The sequence below is a fragment of the Electrona antarctica genome (assembly GCF_951216825.1).
Source record: "Electrona antarctica genome assembly, chromosome: 2".
Taxonomy (NCBI): domain Eukaryota; kingdom Metazoa; phylum Chordata; class Actinopteri; order Myctophiformes; family Myctophidae; genus Electrona; species Electrona antarctica.
The window spans coordinates 43,585,952-43,602,856 of NC_136807.1; the positions used below are offsets into that span (position 1 = coordinate 43,585,952).

Sequence of the window (16,905 nt, forward strand, 5' to 3'; positions counted from 1 at the left end):
TGGGCGTCACAATGCCTAAACGCCCAGTCCACACCAATGAGTTGCGATGCAGCAAAGAGATTGCTGCAGCAGAGAGAAGTTGCAGCGGCCCTGTTGCAGCAGTCAGCGCAGTTTGGGTGTTCTGTTTCTGTTGCAATTTGCAAGTGGTTGCAAGTTGCAACTTGCAAGTGGTTGTGTAAATTTCAACTGCAATTCCTTGCATACATACATACTAGTAATGAATCATAGATATATTATATATGTCTATGCTAGTAATAGTTCACGTGATTGTATACTAGGCCCGGTTCTTCCTACAGGCCGACGAAGCGGCGGCTTCGAGCGCCATGGGGGAGGGGCGCCAAATGTTTTTTTTTTAACATTCTTTTTTTTTTTTACTCTGTCCCAACTCTGTCTGCCCAGTGTCCCCCCAGTGCCCCCCCAGTGCCTCCCCAGTGCCTCCCCAGTACCTCCCCAGTGTCTCCCCAGTGCCAGTGTCCCCCCAGTGCCTCCAGAGAGCCTCCCCAGTGTCCCCACAGTGCCTCCCCAATGGACCCCCAGTGCCTCCACAGTGTCCCCACTGTCCCCCCAGTGCCTCCACAGTGTCTCTTCAATTTTTGGGACAGAGAAAAAAAAAAGAAAAAACTTTTTTTATTTTTTGAGGGGGGGGGGGGGGGGGGGGGGGCGCCGCGAAAAATCCTGCCTGGGGCGCCAGATTGCTCAGGACCGGCCCTGTATACTACACTGTGCTAGTGGGTGGGTGTGTCTATCCAACAGGAGAACTGATATCTCTGCTCAGATTTCTGAACCAATGAGAGCTCGCGAACAATGTCGCTACAGCTTCTTTGACGCGAGGTGATAGGCAGACTTTTTGCATGGGCGTAACCGTTGAGCTTTCGCCCCGTTAATTCAATGGGAAGTCTATATCCCATATCCCAGGGAGATTGTCACACTGTGATTGGCTAATTGTTATGTCACAGATGATTTAGCCCAATTACAGTGCGGCCATGCCATCGGGCTATGGGAGCCGAACATCAACAACGAGGAAGTAGCGAGGGGGAAGAGGAAGGCTCAGGAAGCCTCTTATAAATAAAAGAGGATTGGTTTGTACGTGTAACAGTGCAACTGTCATTTGAAGACGAACAGCGGACCCATTGAGCACCACCATGGCTGAGTAAGTTCCCTGTGACTTTTTACACTTTGATTTAGATTCGGTGCAGTTGATTGATGTTTGAGTCTTTAAGTCTGAGCGTAAAACTGACAAAATAAACTGAACTCACGTCTGTGTCACTGTCAATTGCACTTTTTTTGTGTATCCGATTTGCGTATGATTTAGCTTTCGATGGATGGCTAGCTAACCAGGAATGATGGCAATTCCTCAAGTCTTGAAATGACATTTGACATGAGAACGTGACGTGAGACTTTGAAATGTGTAGTCGGCTAGACTGTTACACACACCGTTGTACTCAAATCCATGGATATCATGCGTATAGGACTATGTCATGAAACCGAATAGGGGTTTGAATTGTCTACGTACTGACATTTGAGTTAAATGTTCCACTATCGAGAATTACTTTTGCCTACAGTGTGACATCATCGCGCCCTAGTATGTGCGTGCGAGTAGGGGAAGGGAATAGACGTCACCTGAGTGAGTCTTGTCGGGGGTGACAGACAGGTGGTTTTATTGGATTTGGGCATTTGGCTCTCTTTTTTTGGGGGGAAAATCGAATAGGTGGAATACGTTGCTACAGGGGGAAAAAAACTATATACAGTATTTAACTGGATATCCGTCTTTGGGTATTTAATAAGAAAAGCGCTATATAAGTCCCAGATATTATTATTATTATTATTATTATTATTATTGCTCCACCTCCAAGACTCGGCAAGCCAGGCCCCCTGTGTCTCAAACAAATGATGGCAGTATAATGATGTTTTTCAACATTACACAGCAATTTTAGCAAAACATGTTCTTGTCATTGAGCACATGAATTGCATACTTTTGTGAAAACCCAAGTTGCTTCTTCGTCTATATATTGGTGTAAATAAATGCTAAAGTTGGTGTGCCAGATGCACAACACACACATTTGTAAATATGATTATAGTTCCTCTCGCAGAGCAGAGCAGATATCCATATCTCTTTCCTCCATCTCCTCTGCAATACATCAATTTATAAATGTTTTTTTTATACTTCCTCTCACAGAGCAGACATTGCACTGATTGGTTTGGCCGTAATGGGCCAGAACCTCATTCTGAACATGGATGACCATGGCTTTGTGGTAAGCTATTTAATCATGTCATACTTATTTAGCATTTATTGAGTGCGTCTCCTGAGCCATAGGATGCAGTCACAACGTGGTCTTTTTCTTTCTTCCCCTTCATCCGAACCCTTCGCAGGTCTGTGCTTTCAACAGAACCGTGTCCAAGGTGCATGACTTTCTGCAGAACGAAGCCAAAGGAACCAAGGTGATCGGTGCAGAGTCTCTGAAGGACATGGTGTCCAAGCTGAAGAAGCCCAGGAGGATTGTGATGCTGGTCAAGGCTGGTCAGGCTGTCGATGACTTCATCGATAAACTGGTCAGTGGAGTGATGAGGAGTCATTACTGATCATGGTGTTTTATTTTTAACCCATTAGGACCTGATTCTACAAAATGACAGTTTTCTGAAATACATATCACTGGTGCTCAAACCTTTTCATGTCAAGGACACACAGAATTATCTGTATTTGGCTGCGACTCCCATCTAAAAATATTTAGATGGGAGTCTAAATAGAAGCAAATATTTTAGGTAAAAACGTTCGCTGTGAAAGAATATATATTCAAAGATTTGCACACATTTTTCAAAAATGGCAGATCTACACGCTCGTAGCGTGCACTTGGTGCCACGCTATAAGCTTTTAGATCGAGTAAACGAGTCACCCCTTTAACAACTGCGCGGCCTGGTATTCCTAAAGTAACATAAGTAAATTATGGTTAAACCTAACCTTATTCCTAACCTTAACCTCAGTAAAACTATGCCTAAACCTAACCCTATACCTAAAACTATGCCTAACCTTAAACTTATTTCTAACCTTATTCTCAGTAAAACAAAATAAAGAATACATGAACCGTCGGACTGAGTGGTCGGCAGAAAAAAACCGAGGGGCGAGAAGGTTTAGGGGCAACCATACCAGATGCCACACAGATGCATCCTTGGGTCTAAATGGGTTAATATTGTATTGTGTATAGCTTGTAAATTGGTTGGGAATTGATTTTATTTACACCAGCCACAATGCAAATGCTGTACATTGACATTTTGGCAGGTAATTGACCAATGTAGCTGGCTAGTATTTGTGTCATGGGCAGATCTCTGCCTACAGCACTTCCACTGATGCAGATGTGAACAGCAGCATTAATGGCCTCTGACAAAACTATGCCCACTACTTTAAAAACAAATATCGTCCTTATAAGAAGGACCACAAGTCTTTGGATTGGTTCTGCAGGGCAGTAATTTTTTCTACCCCCCCCCCCCCCCGTTTTAGCCCCTAGATGCCACCAGATGTATCAGGTTTCTAGGGGCAGCAGTGGCCTAAAGGTTAGATGAGTGCACTTGTCGAAGGTTCCTGGTTTGATTCTCCGGGCTGTCAGGAAAAAAAACCTGGGTGGGCAAGTGAATGGCACCACTTACTCCTCCCTCTCTCCCTGTCACCGCTGAGGTGCCCTTGAGCAAGGCACTGAACCCCCAACTGCTCCAGTGGAGATGCTCAGTGGCTAACAGTATAGACTGTGTATTAATGTGTATGTCTGTCTAAGCATTTCTATGTGCAGGGCTAACCCTTTCTGAAAATGAGAACTTGTGCTCCCCTGGGTAAATAATAAGAAGATGGAGATACCTGGTGAAATATTATTTTTAAATACAGTAAAGGTGTGCTCTAGAACAGGTTTCCAACCACTGGTACTAGTACCACTGGTGGTACACAGGACTGAGAGGAGTCACCCAAAAAAGGAGAAAGTGGAATGAAATATTTATATTACTACAGGTAGATCTTCTGACCAAGCAATTGTTCGAAATAGGCTATCCAGCCGTGCTGAAATGGGCTTGACAGTGCACCTAGCCGTTAATAGAAGACTGGAGAACGGATTAATCACATTAGAAATATCATCAGTTTTGTCAGAGCAGCAGTATTATTGGCTTAGGAATGGAAAAGGGCGGGTATACGCTCCTGTATTTTGACCTCAGTTATTATGGTGGTACTTGGAGAGCCAAATATTTTCTGAGGTGGTGTATAAAAAGGTTGGGAACCTATTATTATAGAATAATGCAAATGTTGCTGAATTTATTTTCCTCTGTGTAAAAAAACAAATCCCTATTAAGTTTACTGAAAAGGGAAGAATTGCAGCTTCTGCATTCTGACTGATTATACCTGAAATGGCTTTTTTTTGTGTGTTTTACCAAAGGTTCCTCTTCTTGAGACTGGGGACATAATCATTGATGGGGGCAACTCTGAATACAGAGACACAACAGTAAGTCACAGAGAAATTGTGTTTACCTAAGGCATTAGTCTTTACTGCTTTAGTTTACTGCATAGTGTTTTCTGACTGTGTGTGTGTGTGTGTGTGTAGCGGCGGTGTAGGAGTCTGAAGGAGAAGAATCTACTATTTGTGGGCAGTGGGGTCAGCGGTGGAGAGGAAGGAGCACGCTATGGACCTTCACTGATGCCAGGAGGACATATAGAAGCCTGGTGAGAGACATGACACTCTACGGGGGGGGTGGAATTAAGCAAGGCGTCTCAAAGTTGGCACACAATGTTTTATTGCAGAGTTACTATTCAGAGTGCCACTGAATGCACTCAGTGAGCTTATTGCTGCACGGTTGTGTTTCTCTCACAGGCCACACATAAAGGACATCTTCCAGGGCATTGCTGCCAAAGTCGGAAAATCACCATGCTGTGATTGGGTCGGTGAAGTACTTTGTTGTTGTGGAACTATGTAACCCCCGCCCCCCTCATGATGATGATGATGATGGTAAATAATCTTTTAAAATGGTTCTATACTTCTTCTTTTTTTTTACACAGGTGGGTGACGAGGGTGCAGGTCACTTTGTGAAGATGGTTCACAATGGTATTGAGTATGGAGACATGCAGCTCTGCTGTGAGGCCTACCACTTGATGAAAGATGTCCTGGGCATGAACCATGATGAAATGGCACAGGTAAGAGTGTCACAAGGTTATGAACACAGCTTCTATGCCCCCCCATTCATGGCACAGCACTGACTTTATCTGTTCATATCAACAGCCTTCTTGTTGTCAGTTTTACACGGTCATAAATAAAATGCCATGGTAAAGTCACCTGCCTGTTTATAAGGAAGGACGTCCACACACCAATCTCAAGCTCACATGCACTTTATTAATCAGACGGGTACAAGGTTTTGACCCTTGTGGGTCTTCGTCAGGTATGAGCAATGACAGAGCATGCGTGTTTATATACGTCCCCTGCCTGGCCTTCTTTCACAACTCTACTCTCACTACTTTACTTTTTGTTTAAATGCTATTAGACTTTCGACAACTGGAACAAGACGGAATTGGACTCCTTCCTCATTGAGATCACAGCCAATATCCTGAAGTACAAGGACTGTGATGGGGAACATCTACTTCCCAAGATCCGAGACAGTGCCGGCCAGAAGGGGACAGGGAAGTGGACTGCCATCTCAGCCTTAGAGTATGGCACACCTGTCACCTTGATTGGTAAGGGAGAGGAGTTGGTTTACCATGTTCTAGACAAGGAAGTGGCTATTTGTCCTGTTCTCTTCTTCCCTGGCTGGCCATTGTTGACAGTCGGAGGCCATGTTTCAGTACACTACATCTGTTTTTCTGTCAACAAAGTAATTAGCTCTTTGCTAAGCCCCACCCACTCCACTCTGCGATGGCAAGTTCTCACCCATTGAGATGTATGTTAAATGATGGGATTTCTCCATATAAATCAATCATTTCAGTAGCAAGAGCTTCTAAATTTAGTTAAGGACTGCAGTAGGCTATGCACTGGACTAATGTCCATGACATTATTTCAATAAATTAGAAATGCTAGGAAATGAGGGAAAAACGGTATCCAACTCGATCAACTTAACAACCGTCCAACGGGAGTTTTCATAAATGTCAGTCGTGTAACTTTTCCGGCGTTAAGCTATGTATGTGTTCAACAACACAGCCATGCAAAATGACATTGACAGCTATGAGGTGTCAAAAGCTTGCCATCCTTAGCAACGGTTGCTAAACTATTTGGCTGCCATTATGGCTTGTAAACTCCAAACAAGAGACTGATCAGTGGACTTGACAGAACAAAGTACAGTTCAATACAAGGTCTGCTAAGAGGATTTAAAAGCCAAGAAAGCCTATGGCTTGAGACTAGTTGCACACCTAAAGCACCCTTACATTTGTTTAACCACGGTGCCTCTCACAAAAAAAAAATTTTTAGTGACACATTTTGTGAAGTATAAATTAGACTCCTTTCTATTGGATGATTGTATCTCGAAATCAGTTGAAACTTGCATACACTACAGTAAGTTCTATTGGGGTCAAATGAGAAAGTAAATATGATGTGATGTTATAGATATTACCGTATTCACTGCTCTACAATATATTCTTACTGTAAAAGTCCGATCAGCAGCGGTGGAGCATACAAGGTCAAACGGTAGTAGCCAATATGTTTTAAATTGTGTAATGTTGGGATATTCCCTTGTTATGGCCTCTTACCAGTATTACCAGTCTGTGCCGGGGGATCTAAAATGAGAGGAAGAGATAGAGGCAGAAGAAAAGGGCCTATTGTGTGAGGGTTGAGCCAGTGTGTATCCATGGGAAGGCAAGTGGATAGGCAGGCTCAGCACTCTGCATGGCTGGGTTTCAACCCTTAGTATGGATGACATTCCACAACCCGATAGGAGGAAGAGAACAGTCACAACAGAACAACCTATCATACTTTTCACTTTTTCACAACTCTGTACTCTCACCGTCACCACTCCCTCTCTCTCGCTGTCCCTCTCTTGTCGTTGCACCCTATAGCTGTAACAGTTTTTTTTTGCAAGTCATGCTTACTTAAACATTTTCTGCCTCATCTTAACTACTTAAGCGATATAAATCGGCATTTCACAAATTCTATCGAAGGAAAGCAGGACTGTACCTGCTGTTTGAACTTCTGTGCTATTGTGGTAAAGGAACTGGCATTTAATGCAGTGGAAGTTTACTTCCTTTTAAATATGGCAATGGCAAGTCGGTCTGCTTGTGCTTAAAGTGCTGAGTCATCATGGTGAGTGGGTGACCTATTGTGTTTACCTTGGGACTTCATCAGCCCCGTAAGGTACTTGATGTCAGCCTTGTCTTGGCAGAGAGGTGGCACATATTTGGTGACGCGTATCTTTTATGAAAGAAGAAAGGGAATATAGGCCAACCATTGAGTCATCAATCCGTAGCCTTCCCGGCCACGGACTGATTCAGATGCTGCCACTTGGAAAGTGTCTTCACAGTCACAAAGCCACGGGCACTGTGCTGAGAAATGGCTTCTTCCACCAGACAATCAGGTTTATGAACGAGCAGACCAGGAAGGAAGAACGATAATAATAATACGTTTCGGAAAGGCTAATCTCTCCCCCATCTGCGGGCGTGCGTGTCTCTACACAGGCTGTCTTTACAATCTCACACACAGCCTCTCGCACGTGTACCTCAATATTTATGTGCATTGACATGGCATTAATGGTAGGGGGGGAAACAAGACATTTTACTTCAAAATGTATTTGTTCTTGAAATAACAGTTATTTGTCGTCGACTAATACAATTTACAACCTTTTATTTTGCCAACTCATAAATTGTAATTTATTAAACAGTGACGTTGTTGAATGCATACATGTGAAATATAAAAGTTACAAATAATAAGTGTGTGTGTGTGTGTGTGTGTGTGTGTGTGTGTGTGTGTGTGTGTGTGTGTGTATATAAGATGTAGTAATCGGTTTTCAATTCACTGTTCATTCAAACTGTCTGCTTGGCAGAGTGCACAGCTGCTGTGTACAGCTCTTACAACATGTGATGTACTCAACCACACTAACCCTGTCTCCAATCCATGCAACTCTCCTTGTCTGTGTCTCTCAGGGGAGGCTGTCTTTGCCAGATGTCTGTCTTCTCTGAAGGAGGAGAGAGTGCAGGCCAGCAAGAGCCTGGCTGGGCCCCAGGGAGTCAAGTTCACTGGTAACAAGACTGCCTTCCTGGAGGACATCAGAAAGGTAGAGAATGCACATCAAGGATAGGCAGAAAAAAAGTAAAGCAATTGGGGTCGTAGTCAAGCTGTCATTAGTCAAACGTGCACATTGTCAGTGGAACATTGTGACGCAGCTAGGAATGCCAAATCCACAGCACTGTTTAGGCTCACTTGGGATACTTGAGGAAACTTGACATTGGCCTCAAACTAGATGCCACAGGGTCTAATAATGGCTTGTGTTCCCTGTCCAATCTTTAGCCGTTGATGGTCAGTTATAAGTGGATGCATCTTTTTTAAATATTGCTGCAAGGTTAATATTAACAGGACCATACAAAGCATCATATAAACCAAGTTAACTAAGTAAGGAAGAACTGTAATCTGTAGTGTACAGATTAAAGCACAACAGAGTAAAAATGCTACTGTTTCCCTCTTTAAAAAACAAACTAATACATGTGTTTTTTTTGTTTGTTTTTTCAGGCCCTCTATGCTTCCAAGATAATCTCATATGCCCAAGGCTTCATGCTACTGAGACAGGCAGCCAAGGAGTTTGGCTGGTGCCTTAACTACGGTGCCATCGCTCTGATGTGGAGGGGAGGGTGTATCATCAGAAGGTACAGTACAGTACAGTGAACCCTGGCTGGGGCACACGGTTTCTTCACATCACACCACACTTTGTCCTCTGTCTTGTGCAACCTCTGTCAACAGCTGTCGCTTACTTACTACTGATGGTGAAACTATGGTCAGTTAAGGCTACTCTACAAGTGGCTTCATAAATTGGTTTGTAAGAGAACTGGTAGCTAATTTTACATGTATATTCCCCATATACAGTATGTACACATACCAGACCAGACAGTGGTTAGTGTCCGCCCTGAAATTGGGGGGGTCGGGGTTCGGTTCATACAAAGGATAATATATTAGATTGGCGGGTGAGATAAATTACAAATGATTCCCGGGCACGGCTACGGCTCACCACTCCAAGAGATGGGTCAAATGCGGAGAACAAATTTCAATGCGGTAATGTATGTGACAAATAGTAGGACTTTGACTTTGATACTCTAATCACTGTAAAATCCTCATTAGCCAGATTTATAATCATCAAATGGGTGTTGGATAGAGAACCAGCTGCAGTATGTTGTAATCCTTATTGAGAAAGAGGTGATGAGGTTTCCTGTCCAATGAGAATGAGAGGGGAATGGGGAAGTATCGGATTCTGAAATGTATTCTATACAGTATGTGCAACCTGGCAGGTGTGTTGCATAAACCTAAAACAAATAGGACACTCCATAATGACTTCTCATAATCTGTTCTGAAACTAGTTTCAAAGGGCAATGTGCTCGGTGTGCTTATTTGAAGCTTAGTACTGTACATTCTGCAAGGTTAAGTTTAATGGACAATGATTCTTTGATACACTATTGTAATTGCGAACGCAGTGATTGCGAACGCAGTGAGCATTTACTATGAGACCCAGCAGATCATGTCTGTCTGTGTGTCTGTCTGTCTGTCCCGCTGTAACACCACCCACCCACCACCAGAGGGCGCAGCTGTATCACACACAAAAACACACGCATGCACGCACACACACACACACGCACGCACGCACGCACGCACGCACGCACGCACGCACAAACACACACACACACACAAAACTTAACTTAAAAAAAACTTAACTTACAAAAAAACTTAACTTAAAAAAAAAACTTAAAAAGGAAAAACTTTAAAAGGAAAGAAACTTAAAAAAAACTTAACTTAAAAAAAAACGTAACTTAAAAAAAAACTTAAACACAAAAAAAGAGAACTTAAAAAAAACCTTACAAAATTACGTAATTTATTCTAATTGTTGTTTTTGCAATTTACGAGCTGCGTTCGCTTCCCGCGTTCGCGCGTCTTACTTGTTACTAATTATATGATTTTTATTTTGCCATTTTTTTCCCTTTTTTTTGATGGAAGCCCATTTCCACCACTGAATGAAAATACTGGAAAGGATTTTCCTTTTAGTTTTACATGCAATTCAAATGTTTACCTCTCTCTCCATCTCGCAGTTGTAAGAGGAAAACAATCACACCCGTGTGAACTGAGTGGTGTAAGGTCTTATATAGACTGATCAGCTGTGGTCTGAAGTAATGTCTGACGTAATGAAATCACACCCGTGTGAACTGGGTGACCATAGCAACCATGCTCATTTTTTGGTACGAACAGACAGACAGACAGACAGACAGACACGTAAACTAACAAAGCCAGTTGTAGGAGTGGTTTACACCACTCAAAAACTGGGTTCTGTTAAAGAGATTTTGAGATGGGACAAAAAGCACTTCAGGCTTTTTTTCCCCCTGTGGTGGAAAATCCATATTTCTTTGCTACTGTGTGTTGGATAACATCTTGTGTTTTCCCACCTCCATCAGTGTCTTCCTGGGGAAGATCAAGGAGGCGTTCGACAGGGACCAGGACCTTCAGAACCTGCTGCTGGACGACTTCTTCACTAATGCAGTACAAGAGTGCCAGGTAGGCAGTGGTGTTGGGACATAACACGTTGGGACATAACTGTTACAGTAACGTATTATTTATTTTAAAATGTCATTAACTCTGTTACCGTTACTACATGGTGCGTTAGTTACTCTGTTCTTTTTCGTGTAGTCTCAGCTAGAGACTGAAGAACGTGAGTTTTTTTTTTTTTGCGGCTGCCTGCAGTGTAGTGCAGGGGAGCTGCCGTGTTACTGAATAAGGTTGTCATGGCGGCGGCAAAGTTTCTCCAAATGGGCTATATAATCCTATATGATATAGTCTCACTACTTCACTTTTGTCGAGCACAAAGAAGAACGTTTCAATGTAAGTTATGTTACTAACCTAAAGACCCAGGCAGCACAGACAACTTTTGCGTGCGTGTGTGGATTTATAAACAATCGGTAAGAGCAGCTATCTGCACATACAATGGTCACTGGAGCAGTAGAACCCCTGTTGTCGCTAGCCTATACTTAAAGAAAATAACTAACATACTCACTTTTTGGTGTAAGTAATTGGTAAAGTAACAGTTACTTATGAAATTAAGTAACTAGTAAGTTACTGTATAGTTACTGGTTTTCAGTAACTATAGCACAACACTGTAGGTAGGAGGAAGTGGTGAATGCCCAAATCACCACAGGCAATTTGTCAAGAATATTTCCTCTTGCAAGGAGGCAAACTACAGTACTGCTACCATCGATTATTGTCTCCACCAGGCCGAAGGCATGGGGAGAGAGTATGTTTTGCACTCCGTCCGTGTGTCCGTCCTTCCTTCCGTCCGTCTGTGTACAGCTAATCTCCGGCACCGTTAACCCGGTCGATGCCAAACTTTGCACACACACTCCCTGGATGCACCTCTGCCCCGCATTTTCCAGAACGGCCTGTTATAGCGCCACCATGAGGCAGCTTTTCAAATTTTTTACCTAAAACTGCACCGATCTGCGTGAAACGTTGCATGCACACTCCCTAGAGGCCAAGGACAAACCTTTGACCTGCATTTTTCGCATCTGCCTTTTATAGCGCCACCAGGAGGCCGACTTTTGTAAAACACATTTTTTGATATTACTCCTCCAGATTCTGTCCAAAAATCTCACAAATCGTTACACAGTATCTCTATGGTCATGTGCTCAAGTCAAGGATCTGTCCGATATTTCATATTCCATCCTAATTGACTATAATTGGCTTTCACAGTTTGCAAGATTGCCCTGTTTTGAACAAAAGCCTCAAATCATGAACACAGCATGCAATTTACGTGAAATCTTTCACACATTTTCTTACTAGGCTGAGGAATATATCCCACCCTTTTCACATTGGCCTGTTATAGCGCCACCAACAGGTTGATTTTTGCAAAACACATTTTTGGAACAAAATGCCTCAAGTCATCCAATTGCCATCAAAGGCAAACATGTTTATATTACTCCTAAACATTTTGCCAAACATCTCACACAGTCCTATCCTCCTGGTGGAGACCTGTGCCCAGAAGGGCACTTTTTCTAGTTTTCTTTGCGATTATTCCATTGTCTTTTTTTTTATATATATATATATATATATATATATATATATATATTAAAACCAATTACTTAATTGTATTATAATTGATTAAATCAATTGGTATGATTAACCACTTAATCCCTATTTTATATTTCAGTGTACAATCGTGTCTCACAAAAATAGCCAATCTACAAGTTTACATTGCATCACATGTAAACTTGTGACACCATGTGAGCTTGTAACTCATAAAAAGACTAATCAGGAATTATGCAAACAAAATTGCAGACGAAATGTGGTGGATACAATGTGTGAAAGCACTGTGCAATACATATCAAATCATATTTTATGATGACATCACCCTGATGTGTCCGATGACAGCTCAAGGAGGAGTGAGTCGGGTGGAAAGAGCAACTCCTCCCCACAGAATTCCCATTTTAGACCAGAGGCTGATTCTAAAACACCTTCAAATTGCCACGCTATCTCCTCTCGCCTGTCTATTAATTATAACTTCATGAGACAACTTCATTCTCATACATGACAAGAATTGTCTGTCGTAAAAGAGCCATGTAGGAGGATACTTGACAAACTAAATTGAGATGTGCCATGGTCATCATCAACTCTGATGGACGAACAAGGAAGGAAGGAACTACAGACAGATGGACCTCCTAACATATCTAGTGCGTTTAAAAAATCAAATGCACTCAAAAGTCTATTGACTTGTCGGTACAGTAAATGTCTCAGACAAGTCGACTACAGAAATGGTAGAATACTGGGTCGTCCCTAATTGCAATCTGCTGTAATATACTGTAGGTTTGCGGTGTTGAATTTGATTCATTGTGAATCTAACCATGCTTTGGTCTGTTCCCATTCTTGCTGTAGGAGTCATGGCGCAGGACGGTGAGCACAGGCGTCCAGCATGGCATCCCCATGCCCTGTTTCACCACGGCACTTTCCTTCTATGATGGGTATAGACATGCTGTGCTTCCAGCTAACCTTCTCCAAGTAAGTCCGTTGATAGTGGAAAACTAACTCGGTCTGAACATATGGCTAACTGTGGGGAGTGCATGAGATTAAAATGATCTTGTTTCAAGTAGCTGGTTGTAGTAGGTCTGTTTTGGTCCTTGTGGGGATTTAAGAGGGCTTTATCCCTAAATGGCTAATCTTATTAGGCTTTTTATTTTATTTTTAAATTTAGATATTTTTGGGGCTTTTTGCCTTTATTGATAGATGTATAGTAGGTAGACATGAAACGGTGGGACAGTAAAATTTGTCGGGATTGGGACTCTAACCCGCGTCATGCTGGATTACCAGCCAAGGTGCCTGGACTGCTAAACCGGTACAGGCTGGCATTTTTTATTTTAAAATAGTCAATCTACACTACAAGCTCTAAGCTCACAACGTGTCAGATTTTTAACTATTCAAGATAATGAAGGGATAAGGTGCTGTGCAAGATGGGGCCCTGTGTGTGTGTGTGTGTGTGTGTGTGTGTGTGTGTGTGTGTGTGTGTGTGTGTGTGTGTGAGGTGAGGTATGAGTTTCTATATCCTTAAGCAGACTTACCAATGCTGAGCTGTCTATTTAAAACCTGTTCAGCGCATTTAAAACCAATTTAAGAAATGTATTGTCATGGATCAGCATAAAAAGGAAACTGCTTATGGGTCAGTTTCTTCTTTCTCACCTTTGTGTTTGTCTGGCTACCTCACTGAATTTAGGAATCTTTGGAAATCATCCACAATCATTAAAATGGTACCTTTTCTGTTCTCACCTTAGGCCCAGAGGGATTACTTTGGAGCCCACACATATGAGCTGCTGTCCAAGCCTGGCACCTTCATCCACACCAACTGGACCGGTACTGGTGGAAACGTGTCCTCTTCTTCCTACAATGCCTAAGGTGGAATTCCACATCTAGTCTGCAAAATAAAATGATAAACAAGACTGAAGACCATGTGGGATGTGGGCAGGTGCCTACGAAAGTATTTCCATTACACATTCCTTCTCTCCAGACAAGCCTGAATATTTTAAGACCCAACATATTTCACTTGAAAACAAGTACAACTTGTATTTTATTGAAATACTCAAAATGATATTGTTACTATTTTATTTATGAAGTGGAATCATTTTACGTATACATGTGTACTCTACCACTTTGAATTAATGGAATGTGTTCTGATATAGGGCATTTTTCTTGCCAGTCAGTAAAAAAGGTGGCAAACGGGATGGTCTGGGCTATCAAGTTACTCATCACCAGTCATGTTTGCCTCAGAGTTCAAAAGGTGAACCATTGCACTGTACTGTATTAGGCTAAATAAAGACTTCAATCCCTTTATAATACGCTTGTATGGTTCTTACTCCCTAGCCAGGTGTAACAGGATTGTGTGTGTTTCACTCTTTATGTAGCCAGGAGTAAAATTGGGCAGCACCTGACTTGGCATACCATATGTTTTGAGTGGGTTGCTAACTTGCTAGATACCGGCTATGTAATACCCGGTGTATATATAACTTACCTGTCTAGTCAAAAACTGAAACCATTATTACAGTAGGCTGATTAATTAAGGATACTCACCTTTAGTTGGGTTGTTCATTGCACGACCCGTAGAAGTTATACCTTGTTGTAAAGGCGACTAATCAACATTAACAATCTAAAATACGATACCAATTGGTATTATTGACGGGGAGAGAAATAATCGACCAAGTTATGTTTCCATTTACTTATCCACATTCCAAACTGGCTGGATTTCACTGGTCCTACACAGGTCTCTCAAGCTGTAGTTGCAGTCAATGTCCAATAGATGGCCCCTGTGGTTCTTGGTTCTTTAGGTTTTCCAGCAGTATCTGAAGAAGGTAGCCTTGCTGTAGTAACAGGCCCTTTCTGCTAGCAGCAGATTTGACTGCCAGCCCAGAATTATCTGCAATTGTAGGTATGTAAGAAACCAATGGATAGGTATTAACATCATGTTAATAGGAGGGTGCTGTAAGGGAAACCTAGGGGAGTTGAATGACGAGACCACATCCACATGTCTAATTAGAAAGATGCACTCAGTAGAGAGCAGATCCCTTCATCTTACTGAGCGGTGCATGTGATGACAATGTTTTGTGTGTACATGGAAAAGGCACAGGGCAATGGGGAGGAAGGGCTATGATAAAGGATGTCGATTGTTCATTATTTGTCAGTTATGTTTAGGGGTGAACTGCAGGGGAACACAATCGGTCAAGGAATTTTAATAATCTGCATGTCTGTCCAACTTGACATACAGTAATAGTAAAAATAATGTAGTTCAAGCATGCAGGCAAAGTGCAACAACGGGACGGGTAGGACAAGACCGGTTTTCATGGATTTGTAATGTGATGTGTACTCCAACCATTTTGAATGGAGTGTTTTGATAAGACATTTTTCTTGCCAGTCAGTACTATGCAAAGAGGTTGAGCAAATTAGTGTCTCCTCCAAACAGGTTATCCTATGCTGGCTATCAAAAAGGACCAGTATGGTGAGACAAGTCGTCTGTGTTGGCCTCTTTTGAACTACTTTCACATTACATTGCAATAGTAAAGCACATTCTTACAGTAACGTCAGAGCTTCTTACACAACAGTGTGACACCTGTAATTTAACCACAAAGCTTCACAGCAGTGCACCTGCTTGCTGCTCCTATAGTTTAGGTCTTTGCAAGACCATTGTGTTTTGGATTTACTACTTTTCCACTTTTGAGTCCACTTTATGGAGCCATTGTGACTGAAGCCAAACCTCTGGGTTTTCTCATGGTGCATTGTTTGGCTGTTCCGATTAGAACTTTGTTCCTTACGTGCACAGTAGATAAGCAAATGCAACTTTTAATAACATGCTGGCTACATAAACCTTAATTTTCATATAAAAAGGATGATCCTAGCATAAATTGACAGTCCCATATACACTGTGGTCCAGTGTCCCTTGTTTTAAAGTGATCATTCTCCACAATTAAGGCCTAAATAAGTGCACAATTTGTAATGTGGACTTACTAAACAAGGGTTGAATTATTAGAGTAAGGCTAAAGGCCAAATAGGGACCCCTGTCTCTTAAAACATTTAAAGAAAATAGATGTAGGCCTACAAGCTGTGAAGCTCGCAACAGTGTGAGCTTGTAGATAGGCAATGTCAGCCGAGATTTGGAGGGGAAAAAAGTACAGACCCAGTCAATGAACTGCTTAATAAACCCTGTGGGTGCCGGTAGCATAATAGAAAGACAGCACTGTTTGTATGTGCAAAGTCTTTAAGTGCAATATTCCCCCCCAGCTGGAAAGATAATTACATGATACAGGTATGTGGCATAATGCAGAAAGAAAGACATATCAAAATGTCTAGTAGTGCACATCAACTTTCAAAGGAAAAAACAAATGGACAAACTTAGCAGTCCAATCAGCTTTTGCTGTTGGTGTATGATTAAATGTATGAATCAGAAATTTACAATTCTCCATTTACAAATCTGTGGAAATGACATTGCTCTGCCTCTGCCCATAAACTAGTGTAACAAGGTACATTCCCCATGTTTGTCTGTGGTCCAAAAGCTGCTGAATGGTGGGCAGAACTGGCAACAGATGCGTTTTGTAATACAAGCGGTCTAGTACATGACTGCTGGCATCAACTGCATAAGTGCACCACCAAGTAGGGCTGCACAACTGTGCATAAGACCAATTAATGGTCACAAATATCTTGCAAGAATAAAGATTTTAACCATAATCATGCAACTGTATCACCA

At 42.1% G+C, this 16,905-nt stretch overlaps 1 protein-coding gene across 1 annotated transcript; it reads left to right on the top strand.

Moving 5' to 3' along the window:
• The first annotated feature begins 980 nt into the window (after positions 1 to 980).
• Positions 981 to 14,507, top strand: pgd (phosphogluconate dehydrogenase). Its single transcript, XM_079491822.1, has 13 exons — positions 981 to 1,150; positions 2,177 to 2,252; positions 2,371 to 2,550; positions 4,410 to 4,475; positions 4,575 to 4,693; positions 4,842 to 4,908; positions 5,027 to 5,161; positions 5,506 to 5,695; positions 8,087 to 8,217; positions 8,670 to 8,803; positions 10,592 to 10,691; positions 13,059 to 13,181; positions 13,949 to 14,507. Exons 1-13 carry the CDS (start codon positions 1,143 to 1,145, stop codon positions 14,066 to 14,068), a joined length of 1,449 nt encoding a protein of 482 aa, XP_079347948.1. The 5' UTR covers positions 981 to 1,142; the 3' UTR covers positions 14,069 to 14,507.
• The last annotated feature ends 2,398 nt before the right edge of the window (positions 14,508 to 16,905 follow it).